The sequence below is a fragment of the Corylus avellana genome, chromosome 3 (assembly GCF_965113065.1).
Source record: "Corylus avellana chromosome 3, dhCorAvel1.hap1.2, whole genome shotgun sequence".
NCBI lineage: Eukaryota > Viridiplantae > Streptophyta > Magnoliopsida > Fagales > Betulaceae > Corylus > Corylus avellana.
In genome coordinates, this window is record NC_142492.1 from 9,920,843 (window position 1) to 9,940,820 (window position 19,978).

Consider the following 19,978-nt stretch of genomic DNA (forward strand, 5'->3'; position numbering starts at 1 on the left):
AGACCTAGACAACTAACGGATGGGGGGAGTGGGATATATACTTAAATATCAAAGTAACTAAAAAGCATGGGGAGTGTATAGCTTGCATACCTGCATTTGGCGTCTCTGTGTGGGATCATCACTAGAATTATAACACGGGAGATGCTTCTAGAGCTAGCTTTTGTCACCCAATTCAACATCTAGCTCCACTTGCAAACCATATTCAATTATCAACCACCCATATGTATCTTGCATGATCATCTTTCTCTCTCTCTCTTTTCTGTATTTTTTTTTTTTTTTTTTTTTGTTAATTTTATGAAAAATTATGGCAAGTAGGGTCGACGACAGATCTAGCTAGCTAGGGGGGCATGGCGATCGAATAAAGTTTTTTAGCTTCTAAACTGAGTTAAAGAAATTTCTTCTAACCCAATTTAGTAAACTGAAATGTGTTCAAAATGCACGTGATTCTCTCTCATGCATTAATTTGAACACATGTTTATTTAATAAATTGGGTTGGAGGAACCTCCAACCAAGTTTGAAGAAAAGTCGTCCCGCCATGGCCTCCAATTCCCCCCCTTCCCAACAATAATTCAATAAAAAAACATTTTGGGGGTACGTTCGGTACATTAGAACGCTGATTCTTTAAGCATAAGAAAGAAAAATAGTTATTCCATTTTTGGGTCGATCATATATATTAATATATGTACGTATCAAACTTAAGTCCGTCCTTAATGGGAGGACCGTATCAAATAAATAAATATAAAATTCCAATTTGATAAATACTTTGTGTTTATTTATTACGTGGAATGTACATTAAGCCAGCTAGCTATAATATGATACATCGATCTATGCCCATAATGTTGAAATATTATTGAATGGCCATAACCCATCAGGTTCTGAATTTGACTTTTCTTTATTTATTTATTTACAGTAATGCCTAGAAGCCCCCCATTTTGATGGTTGACTATATTCTAACTTTGTGTGGAAAAATTTATAAATACTATTTGTGAAGCTTGCTGAAAAATGGCTGGGCACATGCACCTGGAGAAGGGGGGACGCCGGCTTTTGAATGCCGCCGGAAATTGTTTACTCCTTTGATTTTTTTCTCAGGACACCAGTCGTCGCTGCCGGCTTACCAAAATTCTACATTATCTTGTAATTGAAGATAATCATTCTATTTTCGAAAACCCTTTTCTTACTCAAAAAAAAAAAAGAAATGAGAAAGACGTGAATTGTGTGGAACAGGTTGACCGCAGTTATCTTTTATGATATCTATTTTTTTATTATTATTTTGTTAAAATATAATCTATATTCATATATACTAGAAATAGTTCAGAAAGTACTTACTACAACCATAGTTGCTTAAAAGGTTTGTTTGGTACTGCAATTTTTGCTAGCAAAAAAATGAGATTTTGAACAAAAAAATTCGAGAAAATAGTCTTGTTTGAGAGTGTATATATCAGTGTTTTCAAATCACAAATAAGGATGTGCGTTTTTAAAAATGCATGATTTAAAAGGCTAAATTGTAATTTTAAAAGTTACTTGCGATTTATAATTATGTTTTAAAAAATCGTATTTTTAAATTGTATGTTTTAAAACCGCAAATCCAAACGAAACATGTGTCTTTAGATTGAAGAACCAAGATTTTGATGTTGAAAATGGCACAATCCTTGCCATTTAATTCTCTTTTGGAGTGTACTAAATAGGTTTTCAGTCTATTCAATTTATTTTTCCATAAAGGAATATGATTTGATTGAGAATCGCATGCTAATATGTATATAGATAGGCCAAAACTCTTATTCGCAATTATTGTTTTAAGGTGAACTTCCTTCCATCAAGAATTTTGATAAATAGTTATATAACTCTTTAATTACATTTTTTTTCACAATATTAACGTTATAGTTCTAACCAACCTTTAGATCAGCATTTGTTAAAAAAAATAAAAATGTAATTTTTAACATGGTTTATAATTAAATTAGTCCCAATATAACATAATATATATTTAATAACAGATGTGGCATGTGGGTCATCTTAGGTCTCCTATAAAGAAACGTGTTCTAACATTATATGCATGCAAAAGCACTCTTCAAATTAGATACTTCTCTTTAAAAAGCCAGAAAAAAACAAAGAAAATGACAATTCGAATGCTCGCTCAAAACAATATGTGACAATTATATTGCTGAGAGGGTATGGAACATGATTAATGCTGTTCTCTAATCTGTTTTGGCTTGTTTGCCTTTTGCTATGAAATGACAAGCAATTTTCTATATAATTAATTCAGATGCTCATAATTTTCTGATAAGAAATTAACTAGGATCATATATGCTCATACTTATCCAGGTTTTATATAATGTGATAAAAATAAATAAATAAATATATATATATATATATGTTGGTGATATGATAGAAAGCGACGTGGTTTGTTCAGGCATCCATGTTGTCCTTTTGGGGTCGGACAAGAGGCAAGTTGATTGCCACCCACATCATCCCTTGGACAAGGATAATGGGCAAGAACTTCTGAAAAAAAATCAACCCAACTTCATTTGACCTAATTCCCTTTGTTAATAAAAGTTCAATTTCCATTTGTACTTTTATTTTATAGGCCAATATAAAAAACAAAGAACATACAAAGGCACAACGAAAAGAAAAGACAAGGGATGAAGTGTTCCTCCGGAAGAAAATTCTTTTAATAAAAATGTTTGGTTTTCATCTGTTGTCTATCTCTTATATATTCATCTCAGTATAAGAGATAGGCAAATTTGCTATGTAGATATCACATATTTAATAGTGAATTTATATATAAAAATAAAAAATAAAAATAAAAATAAAAAGACAAGATATGGGTAAGAGATTTTAATTAGTAAAAGAGTAATGCTAGAAAAATACCATGATACTAAGTCTCACATTGTTTACTTACAATATAAAACTGAGCTTTATTATAGTTCAGTTATAATCTTCTTGGAGTAATAGCTCAGATTTGGCTAACGCTTTTTTCTGAGTCATTACAAGCCATCCCAACGCATGTAAGTTTAATATACTGGATTGAATAAATTTTCTCTCATTAGCCCAATTTATAGACTAAATTTGGAGCAATATTAGTCATATTAGAAACTTTAATTTGTGTTTTAAGCATGCCCTGAATTGGAACTTTGCTTAGTTTCAATGCACCATGGCCCATGTGGGTTCATATAAAGAAATTAAAGGGAGCAAATGTCATCCACAGTGGGAGACAGGACATAGTTAGCAAAAGATCCAACTCCCATCTCTTTGTCTTGCTCCACCAAAGTCGTCAATTTCTGTTCATCAACTGTCCCTCTTAGACTCGGCAACACACCCAGCCAGCCAGCCATCGTTCACGTGTCAAATTAAATAATTCGTCTAAAGTTTCAAGATAATTATCAGTTTTTCCCGTGAATATCTCTCAAATACCATTTTATTAATCCAGATGGTGTGTTCCTTGCACCGTGACAAAACTAAAGCACCTTCTAGTTCTTCCCTTTCTCTTTCAAATCAACACATATTATTCTACACACCTCACACGCAACTCTACTACAAATTAACCTTACTTACTGCATCATCATCATCATCATCATCAATTACTAAACAATTAAATTTAACTATAGTCTTCAAGGGATAGCTCAATCGACTGTGAATCCTACCTTATGAAGTGAAAATCACTAGTTCGAATCCCTCCTCTCCCTTCCCTTGTGTGAACATGTCAAAAAAAAAAAAAAAATTAACTGTAACTGATCTAACAGTGTCATACAAATTATCATGTAATCAGTTTGTAAGATCACGTGAGAGACCAAGGATGGAGGTCAACCTACTGACTGTTAATAACAAAATTTTTTGGCTCCTAAACCTTGTCCATAATAGTTTTTGACTCCGCCCCTGCATAAGACTTATCATGTTAGTAATTAAGTTTTTAATTAATTATAGACGATGTGACAATTAAATTTGTAAAAAATTATAATAAAAATTGTATTTTTTTTTTTTAATGGAGAGGCACATAGACATTTTGTTTTCAAGTTTGATTTTTTTTATTTTTTTCGTAAATAATAAAATTAGGTTCAAGTCATACAAAACGGAAGTATATATATATATATATCATGACACCATGATTTTCTTTATTTTTTTATTTTTTGAATAAATCATGAAACCATGATTGACGTTTGAAAATGTGTGACTCATCAATTATCTTAAGAGCCAATAGAAAGCTGGATTTCTTATTTTTTAAATTGGAATAGCCATATTTGGTCGGCTGAGTGCTATCCTCAATGCTTTTAATTTCTTTTTCCTTTTTTTTTTCTTTTTCTTTGTTGTATTATTATAGCACATTTTCAAACAAAACACCCTGTTCCAACATAAGAAAAACTTGTCCGTCCATTAACGAATGGGTCAATTAACATAATTTTTTTTAGTTAAGAGTCGACTTGGGCTTGGACAAAAATTTCCTCCAAACTCAATTAGAGTAATTTCCTCCAATTCAATTTATAAATTTGTTATGTGTCCTTTAACATATGAAAAAAACGGGATATATTTAAATATTTAGGATAATACAAAGTATTTACTAAAGATGGAACAAGGAAGTTGTGGGACATGAATCCCGCTCTCCGGTTATTAGATTTGTATATAGTTTGACACGAAATCAGAAAACCCCGAAAAGTATAACCTCGTGGCGCCATGGCCTCCCCCCTAAGGCCTACTAATTCCATCTTTACCTCTATCAATTCATGCAATTTTAGCAATCGGAGGAGATTATAAATCATTATGTTGTAAGATTGACCTTTATTTATTTATTTTTCTTATATGTCCACAAGAGGGGAGATTCGAACTAGTAACCTTTGTTTCATGAGGCGTGATCCTCAAGGACCTCAACCGATTGAGCTATCCTTTGAGGACAAGATTGACCATTATGAGTGAGCCTTAAAAAGAAATGTATTAGAAGAGAGAGAGAGAGAGAGAAATTTCCAATTTACTAAATATTAGAATGTTACGATGAATTCAATTGAGCACTGTTAACGGTCCAATTCTAGATGAGAAATCCTAAACAAATGATCACCAAGATACAATATAAACAAATTATCTAATATTGCTCATCGATTGGGCCAAGATTGAACCCAAAAGAATTTAAGAGAAAGTTGGGGTCTTTTGCAAAATCCATTAATAATCTCTTCCCAGCTTCGAGACGCAAGACCAACCCATTTGCCTTGACCTTGCGCCATAGAGTGGCCCAGTGATTAACCTTTTTACATTCATACTATCGGCCACCTTTTTTCTGCTCTTCAAAGGGTATTCTAAAGGCATATTATTAGCAAATCATTTCACTAATCCTCAATCACCTATCTCTTATTATTGATCCCAACATTTCTCCAATAATTTCATGCATCTTCGACACTATTCCCATCTTTTCCTAAATTCTTTTGAGTTCAACTTTTATGCCTACTCTGTAGCAAAATAGACCGCCTCTATACCTTTTTTGGGAAGCATTTTCAGCTCCCTCCAACTATATGATATATGATATATCAATCAAGCTAGAGAGGACTAGTACTCCCCCGGTTGATAAAATAAACAATATGTACAATGCTAGACATACTCTCATTTTACTTCCACCTCTCTTACTCATTGCCGTGACACTGTCGCATCAATCAAAAAAAAAAAAAAATTACATTCCCTTGGTTGGGATCACCATGCGAGGGTGGTCGAAACCACTCAATCTAGATTCTCAATCGAACGTCGAAAGCAGTTGGTCGCCCATGAGAGAAGCAGGGCAAATTGTTTTGGGCTGACATGGCAGTGACACGTCAAAGAATAAAAGAGTGGGAGTAAAACGGGAGGATATCATTTTCCTAGGCTGAAAAATGGCAATAAAAGTCATTTTTCTTCAAAAATCTGTCATCTAATTATTTGGTGAGTAAACAATATTTTTTATACATGTAAAAGTGATGCTCAAGTCTTTTTTGCAGGAAAAAACGGGTGACAGAAGTTGTTTCTTCAAGCATGTCCTCTCTAGTTAGTTGATTAATTTCCGTGGGACTTGCTCGGCTTAACCACTACCATGTGTTTTGAGGGTAAATAGATAAGTTTTCATGACAAATTCGTGATGGATAGCAAGTCCGTCCAATCCCTTCGTCTGTATTCATGCATTATTGTTATGTCTTTATCTTGCATAAGCCTGATAAGGGCGTCTGCCTTTTTGGCTAATTGGTCCCAATGATGTGAGAGTTTATTGTAGCATGGCTGTATATGCCTGCAGCTGCCTGTGAAGTCCATTTCATCTGCATGACTCTCTAATAAGAATTTATTTCCACCTTTTGTGCGCGCTGATTTTGTTGCGAATCTAGTGTCCCACATGGCTTAAGAACACCGTATATAAGCTCGCTCTTGGGCACCCTATATTGCGAGCCGGTTTTCAATGGTGAATTCTATATAGATCACGTGCAGTTGGAGATGTAAAGAATGTTACCTTATCTGGCGTGGATTGTCTATACAACATGATTAGTCTTTAAAGAATGATAGTGCAAATGTGGTTAACATTTTATTTTTTTTTGTCGTTACAATGCAATTAAGTACTAAAGGCTCCCTATAGAACTTAGAAGGACCTTTAAAGGATAAAATTATCACTAACAAGTTGCTAACTTCCTCAGTAATCCTGGGGAGTTAAACCTTCTTAAAGTGGGGTTTTTTTTTTTTTTTTTTTTTTTTTTTGGGGGGTTTTATAACTGCATCTTCTGCTAGTTGGCTTCTGGAAATTCCAAAAATTATCTCCAACGTTGGCTTCCCCTGATGATATAATAGATCATTGTTGGCAAATGTTCTTCTGCAGCACTGACCCCAGGCGTGTAAGGGAACTCTCATGGTACCATTCTTGTTTCTTTACTCCAAAGCTAATCTATGGGAAGCAACTGACATGCTTGAGAACCTTGTGGTTCTTTTAAGTCATCACATCATTTTGTACTTCTTGTAGCAACAGGAAAAGGTAGATTCTGATCAATATTTGTATATTATGGAAACCACATGGCAACAGGAACAATATCAGAAATCTTTGAGGGATTGGGATTTCTTGGACTCCCTCAAATTCCAAAGAATTCGGGCAGAAAATGAGAGAGGGAATGCGGGGTCTGGATTCTCTGGAATTCGGGCAAGAAATTCCAAAGAATCGGACTCCCTCTTTGAGACATATATCCTGCTCACTAAAGCCTAACAACCCAACTGACATGACTAAAATATTTTTCTCAGTGAGGAAAATTCGGAGTGTGACATTGCATGAATTCTCTCTTTTTCCAAAATCTCAATCAAAACTAAGATCCAAAAAAGCTCTCAGTGAATTTTGTTTGATTCTGCATGTTGTAGCATTACCCCTAAAGCAGAATCTATATGCAAATAAATCCAGAATTTATTAAGAAGAAAGGAAAATGACATGAGTTAACCATTCTACATCATGCTAAGACTCAGCATCAGTCTTAGATTTCACAAAATTTTATGAGGACCATAGCAAATTTGCAGATAAATCTTTTTACTCTTTCCCAAAAGTGATAATTTGTTTGAAGAACAAGCCTGGACTGACAATTGTGAGATGGTTTCTTTTGGAACTTATGTGTCTGGGCAGGTCGTGGGCCTGCCTGAACGCATGTCCGGACATGAGAGCCCTACAAGAACTCTCTCACAATTGCATGCCCATATTGTTTACCTGCATTATGGGCAGGCAATTGTAATGAATTCTAAACATAATATTGAAGGCATTCTATTCTCACACCATCTTCCTTTGTAGCTTCTTTTCACGATTTCTCTTCATGGTATGAAGACTCTCCACTATTATCCTATTATCCCTTCTAAAGTCAGACCGATCTTTCTTTCTATAATTATGGTATGATTAATAAGAATATATGGTTTTATAATTATTTCTTACTATTGCAGCCTCAAAAGAATAAAAGAATTTGCTTCTGCATTAACCACTACTGCATGTACAACAGGACACAAGCTATAAATTATCAAAAAGGTGAATTGATTGGCCAAATGGTCCCCAGCAAGAGGGATTATTTAAATTAACTTCCATTACTTCTAAATAAAATTAGGGTTATGATTGGCCTTATGGTCCCAACCCCACACACACATACAGAGTCAACACTAACAGCTGTAGCAACCAAATTATGGATTACAACTTGATAATTATAGGTAACCATTTCAAGTATACATAGTCTCCCCTTTCACTTTTTCCTATCCACCATATGCTATATACAGATTGTAAAGAAACGATTATGCCAAAAGGCAAAATAACTAAAATATGCACACTTGCATTATAATTCAGAGATAAAGAGATCTTTAAATTCTGAGACAGAAAAGAGTGGAAAAAGAAATGCCTAAACAACCCAATCTGCGTTTGTTTGGCCATTTGAATTGAAGATGACCTCCTTGAAAGAACTCCAAATTATGCTTAGCCCCCAGTTTGTTGTTCTAAGCATATTAATCAAAGGTTTCCCATTGTGTTGTTACCACAACTGGCTCAGAATGCCTCAAAGGTTGCTGCAGCACTGGCATTTGTCCTCTAGACTCCCTCTGCCTCAGCTGCACCTGCTGCTTTTGAATTGGTATAGGCATTTGTTTGGATGAATGTGCTTGCTGCTGCCATGGGATTTTACCTCCATTGTTTCTGGGTTTGGAATTGAGCAACTTCAATGCATCAAGAGTTTCAATGTGCTTCTGAACTCTCCTTACCTTCAAGATGGCCATTCCAATTAAAAACTAATGACTTGATCGCTACAATGTCTTACTAAAGCTAAGGTGGTAATAATAACAGAACCAAAAATACCTGCACCCTTCTCTGCAATTTTAGGTCTCCCTCAACAAGAACTCCATCCAATTTCACTAGCTTTGACATGAACATTTCAGTCAAATTATCCACATCCATCTCTGAAACTTCGCCGTCTCTAGAAGCTGTTGCTTCCAGAGCAGTAACCTAGAGAATTGCAATAAAAGACCAATTTGTCAAAATCTTAAACCAATTCCTCTATGAATCAATTCTATATATATTTTCTTATGTGAAACTTACCTGCCCTGCAAGTTTGTCGACTTCCAAACTGATTTCTGCCAAGGATTTTGTGGCCTTTTCAACCTTTGCATTTTTTAGCATCTCAAGGCACCTTCTTTCTCTGCTCTCAATGTCCTCAACAAGCACAATTTTAGAGCCGTCTTTCACTCTTGCTGCATCAAGATAGGCTTTGGAATCTCTCTCCTTGTTTTTGAATATCAACTTCTGATCCTGAGGGTACAAGCCAGTAGATTCCGCCAACATTTTCTTCAATTCCCCTGCAACCAAAAAATCAACTTCCATTAACAAATTCAAAAATCCTCCCTATTGAAAACTCAAACCAAAATAATAGTTCAAAAAAATAACAGAAGTACCAAGAATTCTTATTACCAAAGCTTGCTTGGGAACTTATACGAATTTCGCGGTATGAAGAGCCATACTTCACTCTAACTTTAATGGTAGGAATTGATTGAGAACCACCATTCATTTCCCTCTTCTGCACCAACATTCCTCCTGGCCTAACTTCCAAGTCTGCAACATTTGGGCTGCCTCCATCACCAACAGACTTATTATTTGACATTGAAAACATGCTGTTAATCTTTGAATTCATTGGCTTCATCTATATATTCTTGGTTCTGAATCCAAAAGACTCAAGATAATGAAAAAAGAAAAAGAAAAACTCTGCTTGAGCAAGAAATGCCACAAAAGTTCAGATTTCTCAAGTTCTTCCCTTGCACTGGAGGAAACCCAGAAGTGAAGAAAGAACCTTAGGCCTCTCAAAAGTTGTCTTCGATGTGATATGCTATGGAACCCAGTTGGGAGACACTAAGATAGAAGAACATGGTGTGGAAAATCCTTATAGAAAATATTAGTCTATATATCCCATGGCAAGCAAGTAAAGACTTTGTTTAAGTAATTGGTTTCAAAATCTATTAGTCATCATGAAAATGATGATGAGAGAGGGTTGAGATCTCAGAAAAGCATTTAGAAGAGAAAGGAAAATGAAAAAGAAAAGGAATGGCCAGCGAAGAAAGGGAGTGAAAGAGAAGAATATGTGCATACAAGAAAAGATAATATGGAAATATAGTTACGTGAAGAGGGGACAAAGAAGAAATATTCGGCATCTTAAAAACCACATCGGAAAATCAAGGTAAAGATGGAAATAATAGCAGGCAAACATTAAGCAATTTGTATATGTTTAACTGAAAAGGAAGGCATTGGAGCAAGACAAAAATAGTCACCATCAATCATGTATATATAAAGTGATACATGGATAATTATTTTGTTGATGATCATTCATATTAGTTTTATTTTGTTGATAATCATTGATATTAGTTTTAGAGAAATAAAATATATATATAGTTTCAAGGCTCATGGGTACTGCCATATTAGTCCAATAGAATGATGATGTAGTATGTAGCACTGTTCTAAGTTTTATCAATTACTTTTTAAAGTAATGCTAAAAACTATACTTTTATCTCACCGCTATCTCACCATATTGATGCGATAGTAACAATCAGCTCTGATTTTTTGATTGGCACTACTACATCAGCGATTTAGAGGGGTGAGATAGTAATGAACTAAAGGGTCCGTTTGAGTTTGTGATTTCAAAAAATTAATGCGATTTAAAAATAACAATTTTAGAATGTGGGATTTAAAAATATGATTTTTAAAAAAAAAAAAACAAAAAAAAAAAAAACAAAACAATTAAGTGTTTAGAAACATCACAGTTTAGCATTTAAAATTGTGCGTTTTCAAAAAAAGCATCATATTACCAACGATTTAAAAACACAAATTTTCTACCTTTTCAAATCACAGTTTTTTTTTTTAAAAAAAAAAAAAAAAAAAAAAAAAAAACATAATTCCAAACAATCCATTTTCTGGGATTTGGTTTAAAATTGCACTTTTTGTTTACAAAATCGCAATGTCAAATGTATGGTTTCTAGGATCACTCTTATTTTTATATCTAATTACTATCATAATAGGTTAAACCATATGAAACTAATTACTACATAATTTGCTACATTTTTTTTTCCTAAAATTACTTATTTAATCTCTAGTGGGTTATAGGGTTATAACTTATTCTATGACCAAATCAATACTTTTTATATCTAGGAATCAGTTTGGTACAACTACAAACTCAATAGACAAAAGTCATTTTTCTTTTTTTGGGTAAGTAATTTGCTACATGTTTGCACTTTTGCATTACAAACATTATTAAATATTTTGTTTTTTATGGTGTTTGGATTGCATGAGATGAGAGTCCAAAAATGGAAAGGGAACCAAAAATAAATATAACACCCAAAATAAAATAAATAATAATAATAAAAATAAATAAATAAATAAAAGAAAATAAAAGAAAGAAAAATCTAAAGGGCTATCATTTTCTCCAACTGGAAAGCTTAACATATGTTCAAAAGAGCAACACGTTCAGGCCAGCTCAGCTTGGAAAAATCTATGGCCAGCTGGCGACCTGCCTGGTTGGCCGGCCAATGCTTGGTTCAGAGCGACACTGCTGTCATTTTTGTTAAAAGAAAGTCATAAATTGAGCCGACAAAATAACAAACTATTCATCGCTGAAGCAATTTTTTTTTTAATATTCTTTTCCTTCAAATAATAAATTACTGTTCCTTCTCATCTAGAAATATTAGATACACCTATGCCCAAAAGCCAAGTGGCTCCGTTCGTTTGTTAATTATTTTAAGGTAAAGTCTACTTAACCTCTTTAAACTATCATTTCAATAATAATCTACCTTTCAAACTATCAATTACGATAATTTATTCTCCAAACTACCAAAACAATGATAATGTACCCCCTAATGCTAGCAAAATGACAAAATTATCCCTATAAAATTTTTAATAAGACAAAAATACCCTAAAAATTTTAAAAAATAATTTAAGTTTTAGTATTTTGTATTTATTTTAGTAAGGGTAATTTTGTCATTTTGTTAAAATTGAGGGTACATCGTTATTGTTTTGGTAGTTTGGAGGATAGATTATCATTGAGGTGGTAGTTTGAGAGAGTTAAGTAGATTTTACCCAACTTTTTTAATCTTCAAGGAGAATGCAGAAATAGAAGTGAGGATATCAAGCAATCTTCCCATCCATTATGGCTAATAATAAAAACCTTTGAATTTTGATGGTAATTCACCCCCAAATTATGGCAGGTTCAAATCCCATGGGATACATGAATTAATTATTAAAAGAAATACTAGACTAATCTCTGTATATTATAAGATAGATACCAAGTTAAGCGGCATATAATGGAATATCCGATGATATGCCTCATTTTCCTAACCATCTTTTTTTTTTTTTTTTTATCAAATGGATTCAAATTTACCATTGGATTTGTAGGTTTACGTGTGGGTCCTACATATTTAATAGTAGATTTAAAAAAAAAAAAAAAAAAAAAAAAATGTATGAAGATAGTTAGGAAAATGAAGCATAGCATTTCTCTGGAATATCTCATGCATCATTTAGTGATACCATGACAAAATATGTACATATATATATTAGGAAAAAACTTGACCTTAATTAGCGCATAGTTTGCCAAAGCGATTGATCTCTCAATTGATTTAGAATGCGTTTAGCATTACAATTTCATAAACAAAAAGTGCAATTTTAAACTAAATTTAGATACTTTTTTAAAAATGCATAATTTTAAAGGATAAACGGGTCTTCTCTCTGCCTAGGTTTCCAATTCAATGAAATTTGAATTTTTCTTATTTTTTTGGGTCAAAATATTATTTTCAACGTGTATATATATATATATATATATAGATATATATAGACCAAAAAAAGAAAAATTCAAATTTCATTATATGTTTTATCATACTTTCAATACTGTTACAATCATTTATCTACTATTTTGTTATTGAAAAGATGGTAGAGATGAAAAAAATATATGTTTTATATCCATTAATTTACTCAATAGTGACATTGGCCTTAATTCTACTAATTCCTACTGTCCTACAACTACTGTTAAAAGGGCTTTTCTTTGATAATAAGTTTCGTTAAAAATAAATTATGCAATCGAAGATTTGTAGATGAATTATTATTTGGTCACATACATTGAGAAATATATATTTAAAATATAGACTATAAAAAAAATTAAGTAATGCTAGAAATTATATTTTTTCTCCCACAATAATAATGTAGTAGCCTTAACTCATCATTGGATTCAATCTAATTGTTGATAAACTGTCTCATCAACATTGTAAAATTAAAATGTAGAATATATATAACAATAGATTCAACAATTAAGCAAAATGACATCATGCAGAAAAAAATAAAATAAAATATAAAATAAAAACTACAGCTTAGTTTCAGTATGACAATTAACTTTTTGCTTAATTGTTTATTTATTTTGTTTCTTATATAAATTATGATTTATCACTTAATAAGGTGAAACTAACAGGACTGTCCCAGGCAAGGACTTTCTGCTGTTTAACTTTCTTTCCTTCAATAACAATTTTCTTTTAGGGTGAAACTATTGAATAGCCATTGTCCCCCACAAATCCCACACCCATTTACTGTTTTTCTGCTTTAATTTTTTCTTTATAAAAAATGCATTTACTTTTTTGTTTTAGATGATAATTTTTCTAACTTGTTAACTAGTTTAAAAGCAAAAACCCAAGTTTCTAATTTAAACAATTTAAAGCAAAATCTTAACATTGACTCAAATGTGAACAGGCTCAATTGTTCCACAGCTGAAAACAAATGTTCTCCATGGAAAGCAGAGCTCTTCCAGTCTCTTAATCTCATCTCCAGCACCACTCCAAAGAGAAGAAAATTGTGTTTCCTACCTCACTGTTCTTTCCGAGCTTTAGATCTCACAGGCTTTGCAGGTCTAATTATGTAACCAAGCAGGATCAATGCTATTGGAAGAATGGTTCCAATATAATATACGCTCCCATACGATGCAAGGGTTTCGTGCAGGCTTAATACCTGTCCAATACAAGTATATAAGCATAAGGACCTTGAAAGCAACAAGTTTTGGATGCCCAAGAAAATGATTAAGTGGGTGAGTCTGTGTGTTTGTGTTACAGTCCGCTGAAGCCTAGGACAAAAAGTCCATACTGCCTTGGGTCTCAAGTATTTCAATTCTAGTAGGAGTTGTATCTTTCAATAAGAGTACGTATTTAAGATGTCTCAAACTGTCTCAGTGTTGGAGTCTTTGATGCAGTATGGATTTAGGAGACTTTAGTTTGTTTTGCAAGTAGGAGTAAATTGTTATGACTGAAGTATGTTTAAAGATTGTTGTTCTAGTGCTAATAAAATAGAGCAAAGTTTATTCCAAACATATGTTTGAAGGAGATCCAGGTTCCCTAACCTACCCAAATTATCCCGATACGGACTTGATATTCAGGTTCGTAATTGTCTGTGTGTGTGTGTGTATGAGAGAGAGAGAGAGAGAGAGAGAGAGGACTAACCATGAAACCAACACAGGAGTAGTTTAGAACCAGAAGTGTGTAAGCAAAGTTCAAAAACACCAGAATCTTCTTGACCAGACCCATAGTTGGAGGTAGAGCTTGCTGCCATCTGTAAATGACTGCTTGGACAGAAACAAAATAGTAAAGACGAAGAAAGAATTAGTTAATTACATTAACAAGCACAAGGGGAATAAGGGAGGATTGATCAATACCTCTTGAACCAGCAATCATCAATGCTGACTGAACAAAGAAGAAGATGTACCCAGGATATAATCCCTGTAATTTGCAGAGACAAGAAGGAAACGAAAGAGGTAAATTGGTGTAGAAGTTGAAATTAAAGATGAAAAAAGATTCACAATTTCATTAATAAACATGAGACGGTAACTTGATCAAAGAAAAGGGAAAACTACACAAGAAATACAAAAAACTAGTTCTTGATGGGGAACAGAAACCCATAAAACAGCAAGCATGTCACAACGTTTACGAAAAATTCATTGTCCGATGAGGAGGATAAAAACCAGCTCTAAATTATAAGGACTCAAACAAGATTATGGCACTATTAATGACGGTTCATGTACACAATAGTTGCAGAATTATGTTAATTTGCAATCAATCATATGCTTATAGCAACATTTGCCATTGAAGGATGCCTCAATCAAAGAAAGAAGTTGGTAATATAAAACCAGAGTTGGTAGATGGCAGAAACAAAGCAACAACTGCTATATGATGCAAATACTATGATAGAAACAACTATCACTGAGACTTGAGAAGGTGAAAAGGCTTTGCAAACACCAAAAATAAAGAACATTAAATGTATCAATAGGTAAGGACATAAAATTGTTTAAAAACCTCAAAAACAGCCAGATACATTGGCAAGGATATTGAATTGTCTGAGAAACATCAGAAACAATGGCACAAATAACGACAGGAGATAACAAAATATTCAGGAGAATCAGGATGGCACAAGGATGAAATATACTCACATGCCAAACAGCACTGACAGTCTGTGTAGCCAGCAACTGAAAGAAACCAGGCTTCTTTCCCTTCTGAATGAGTCTCTCATAAACATCTACAGAAGCACAAAACATTAGATACTCACTTTAAACAGTCATTTTTTCTTTGACTGCATACTCATATATCCATCAAGTACAAACGGCCGATTTTAGAAAATCAAAGTCGCCAGTTTAGCATTCAGTAACTTAATGTAAAAAGATTGGGTGGCACAAGACATCCAAACAGTTACACTTGTGAACAAATTTTGTTCTTTTTAGAAGAGATGTTTTGGCTTATTATTATCAATTAAAAACAAAATATCAATTTGCAAATGGGAATTATTAAAATTTTTTTTTTAGATGAATGCAAATGGAAAAAATATACTCCTTGATGGGTTAGATCAAGATCCTAATAGCACCATTGTAAAAGGTAACAATTTTTCAGCCACAGGGTCCAATTATTAGTTAAAAAAACAACATAATTATACGGATTAGAATCCATTATACTTTTACCAGGTCAATCAACTTATCAATTTCACTCTTTTCTTATTCATTCTGAGGGGGGAAAGGAAATGACCAGACCATATTCACGATTCATACAGCCTAACATGGATTTTCTCAGTTTGTCAATGCCAAATCAACTTTTCTGTGTGATGATAAGGTATATATTTCTACTTAGATAATCAAGCCTAGGGTATAAATGGATGGAACCTTCAGATATAACTATATAAGAGAAACTCACAATGACGCAGCCAGGTGCTGACTTGTATATTCCACACAACTGGCAACTCAACTGCACTCTTTGCCAACTCAACACCCAGAATGTCAACATTTTTGGCACGATCCCAGCGTGGCTTTGGTGGAGAAGATTCTGTCCAGCCACTGAAACCCAGGCCTGAAATAATGATAGCAGCCTCTGAAATTGACCAGATGAAGTAATATTTCCAGCGTGCTGTAAAGCCAGACATGTACTGGTAACCCAACCGTCTCCAGAATCCCCACTCTTGGTATAGGGGATCAGTAAACCGGGACAAAGGAAAATGAGGCACCAGGTACAGATACAAGGCCATGCAAAAAGCAGCTTGAAGAAGGGCTCGGATTGTTGCCCCATATGGTGATGGTCCTTTCTTCGAACGGCTCCAAATCTGCAAAATGTTAGAAAAAGTTAAAGAAAAAAAAATAGAAAAGCTAAGAGTACTTATTTCCACATTAAACAAGGAATACAGAACAAATTATGAACATAATATAACCTACCCCCTTTCCTTCAGACCAGTCAAGATAATCTTTTATTTCATAAACTGGACCAGCAAAGTGACTACCACAGGACAGGCAGTAACCAAAGTACTCAATCAATGAGGGCAACCCAATCAATCGATTCTTCTTCTGTGCCTCACGTAAGCCTTCCTCTTTTAGTAGTCCGTCATTGTAATTTATTGCACATGAAATTACTTTCAGTGTTAAGACCATCAATGCTCCTAAATATTAGAAGGAAATCCTCGATTAATTGAAGTATTACAGATGAGTGCTTGTGCAGATGAAAAAAAACAAAAACAAAAAAATTAAATCATGGACATTTTCTACCATAGAAATTTTCACCTCTGTGGTAGAAAATGCAAGACAGGTAGAAGGCTGAAATCGTGCTTACCAGTGGCATCAATGCCCCCTTCCTTCCATGCATCACCACTCATGTAATACACATGGCTACACACAGATACAAACAGTCAAAATTCCGCGATAAAAAGCATATCTTCCTGAATTTTTTTATTATCAATAAATGTCTAGAAAAAAAATAATTTAAATATTCTTTTGCAAGTAGTTAAATTTGAAATCAATGAAAAATTAAAAGTGCAGCAGGCACACTGTCTAACTAGGTGTCTACCTAGTCCATAGACCTGTGCACCTCGAATCAATAACCCCGTCGTCTAACATTAATCAAAGAAAATGAAATGTATGCATACATCTAAAAAAATTTGCAACAACAAACACACAACTTCTATTTGAAGGTCACATGCATGTGCCATATCAGATGTGCGGACAACCCTTCAGTTTGGGCTAGAAATTATTCCATGTAGATAGTTTTTTGCATGTTTGAAGTTATATGACATGCCTCTCATGGCTTCCATGATTGCAAGATGACCAAGAGATGCAGCAACTTAGGCAACAAGTATGAAATGCCTACAGTGAAATCTGTCTCGTTTCTACTGATCTATAGTGAGACGCCTTTCAGTTACACTCTACACAAAGACATGTTGACTTTTAATAGGCCAAATATACGCTCTCCAGGTCAAGAAGTGAACATGGGAGCCTAGTGCTTGGGTCAGGATGGCACAGCTTACACCACAAGTCCCAACCAGGCCATAAAGACCAATGCAAGGAAACATAACAATCAATGGGCGATAGGACTCAACTAGAAGGGAAAACCCAGACTGCCTAACCAGTCGCATCAGCATAATTGTTGCTTAGAGGACACCAGGATTGTAGCAAAGAGAATAACCCCTCCATGGCTTCAGGTCAATTGCTCCATGATTTCAAAAAAATAATCTGGCTAAAGTCATAACCCACCAATGAGTGTAGAATCCGGCACAGAACCTGGCTAAGGCCATAACCTGCCAGTGAGTGTAGAATTCGGCATGGCACCTGGCTAAGGCCATGACCTGCTAGTAAGCACAGAACCCAGCACGGCACCTGGCTAAGGCCATGACCCGCTAGTAAATGCAGAACCTCGCACGACACCTAGCTAAGATTATACTCCATTAATGGACACTCCACATAAGGAGATGGGATACAACCATTTGAGGTACAACCTCACAACCATTCTCATACACAATCTTTCTATTAAAAAAAAAAAACTGAGCTCTCTCAATTAGAGTGATACACCATTTTTCCTTTGCAAACTTAAGCATCGAAGAGTTTCCCTGTCGTAACGGTCTCCCGGCAAGTTTTAAAACACACCTCTTTGCCCGCAATTTAAAAATACGGATTTTTCTATGTTTTTCAAACCACAATTTTTTAAATAACACACTCCCAAACAACACATTTTTTACAATTTTGTCTAAAATCGCACTTTCGACCAACAAAGTCGCAAGGCCAAACGGACTCCAAGTCCAGGAAAATTATTTGCCTTTTCTAACGCTTAAACATGACGAAGATGAAAGAAGCTATGCATAAAATTTAACATTTCTCTTTTGTTTTTATCAGGTTCCATTCAACAATCGAACTCACAGTTGAAGATTAAGAAAAAGCCAGAGAAAACAACAAAACCCAAATCATTATTTCTCGAATTCTATAATACACCACAAAACTAAGTCAAACCAATATGCTCAAACCCCTAACTTATCATTGAAAACCAGAAAGTAAGCATCACAGTATTTCAATCAAAAACTTAAATTTTGAATAAAACAACTCCAACCCAATTCATATTTCAATTGAATATCAATCAAATCAAGCACCCAATTCCTCAAATCAAATATCAATCACAACTTTGCATAAAAAAAATGTCAAAAAAATGCATGCTACACTAATCGATGCTTCAGACACTCAAATATACCAAACTTACCAACTTACAGTAAGAAACACCAAATTTCACTTTAAAGGCAAGAAATTTAATCAAAAAACAAGTACCAGCCAATGAGATAGCCGAATCCCAAGAAGAACGTGATGATCCCGCATCGGCGGCGAAACAGGACCATCGAAGCGTAACCCAACAACATGGGGACCAAGAAATGCAGATTGGAAGAGAACCCAAATGAGAGGTAGGAGAGCAGAGCGCCCGACCCTGCCGCGTACATGTGCTTGCCGAGTCGACCCGGGACGAGTCGCCATAGAAAGCTCACGGGTATGGTCGCCACGAAGCATAGCAGGAACCGCAGCACCGGTACAGACACCCCTATCGCCGCCGCCATGGAACCCATGTCCAGCTCCATGGCAAATCAAACCCAATCGGCTCGCTCTGACTCACTGAGCTAGCTGACTAGCTCTAACAAATCTCTGAGTAAATTTCAGAGCGACTGGATTTGGATTGGATTTAAAGTGTTTGGGCTTCGGATAGGGAAGTTGGTGGCGAGTTGGCATCTCGAGTATCTTACGCGCGCGCTATTCGCGCGTGGTGAATCCCGCTTTTGCCTTGAGACTTTGGAATTGTCGAAGGATTTGTCCCTCGCTTGATTGGAGAGTTTTCCCAAGGGGCTGCTAAACTGACCGCCTGTTGTCCACGCACCAAAAGTCAAGCCTGTTTTTTACTTTATTTTCTGATCACGAAGCAAAATACGCCATTTGTTGTCTAACACGTGCTATAATCGCAAGGCATGACCATAATAGAACCGAGTGATGATAAAGGGAACGCCCAGCGTGCCCTCACCCGGCTGATATAATATTTTAAAATAATAAAATATATTTTAATTATAAAAATAAAAAATTAACATGCAAGCCTCGCTTTCTCCGTACGATCACTCTAGTAGAACCTATCACATCCGGTTGATATAATATTTTAAAATAATAAAATATATTTTAATTATAAAAATAAAAAAAATTAAGCCAGATGTGCATGA

At 34.6% G+C, this 19,978-nt stretch overlaps 2 protein-coding genes across 2 annotated transcripts; both read right to left on the bottom strand.

Annotated features, from left to right (window-relative positions):
* Positions 1 to 8,129: 8,129 nt before the first annotated feature.
* On the bottom strand, positions 8,130 to 10,011 carry LOC132175765 (BAG family molecular chaperone regulator 1). Its single transcript, XM_059587812.2, has 4 exons — positions 9,398 to 10,011; positions 9,029 to 9,285; positions 8,789 to 8,935; positions 8,130 to 8,694 (listed from the first exon to the last, which is right to left on the bottom strand). The coding sequence occupies exons 1-4, from the start codon at positions 9,624 to 9,626 to the stop codon at positions 8,443 to 8,445; spliced, it is 885 nt and encodes a 294-aa protein (XP_059443795.2). The 5' UTR covers positions 9,627 to 10,011; the 3' UTR covers positions 8,130 to 8,442.
* A 3,619-nt stretch (positions 10,012 to 13,630) lies between these two features.
* Positions 13,631 to 19,475, bottom strand: LOC132175086 (lysophospholipid acyltransferase 1). Its single transcript, XM_059586904.2, has 8 exons — positions 19,053 to 19,475; positions 17,077 to 17,132; positions 16,686 to 16,906; positions 16,174 to 16,576; positions 15,423 to 15,508; positions 14,652 to 14,715; positions 14,440 to 14,558; positions 13,631 to 13,954 (listed from the first exon to the last, which is right to left on the bottom strand). The coding sequence occupies exons 1-8, from the start codon at positions 19,352 to 19,354 to the stop codon at positions 13,814 to 13,816; spliced, it is 1,392 nt and encodes a 463-aa protein (XP_059442887.1). The 5' UTR covers positions 19,355 to 19,475; the 3' UTR covers positions 13,631 to 13,813.
* Positions 19,476 to 19,978: the final 503 nt, after the last annotated feature.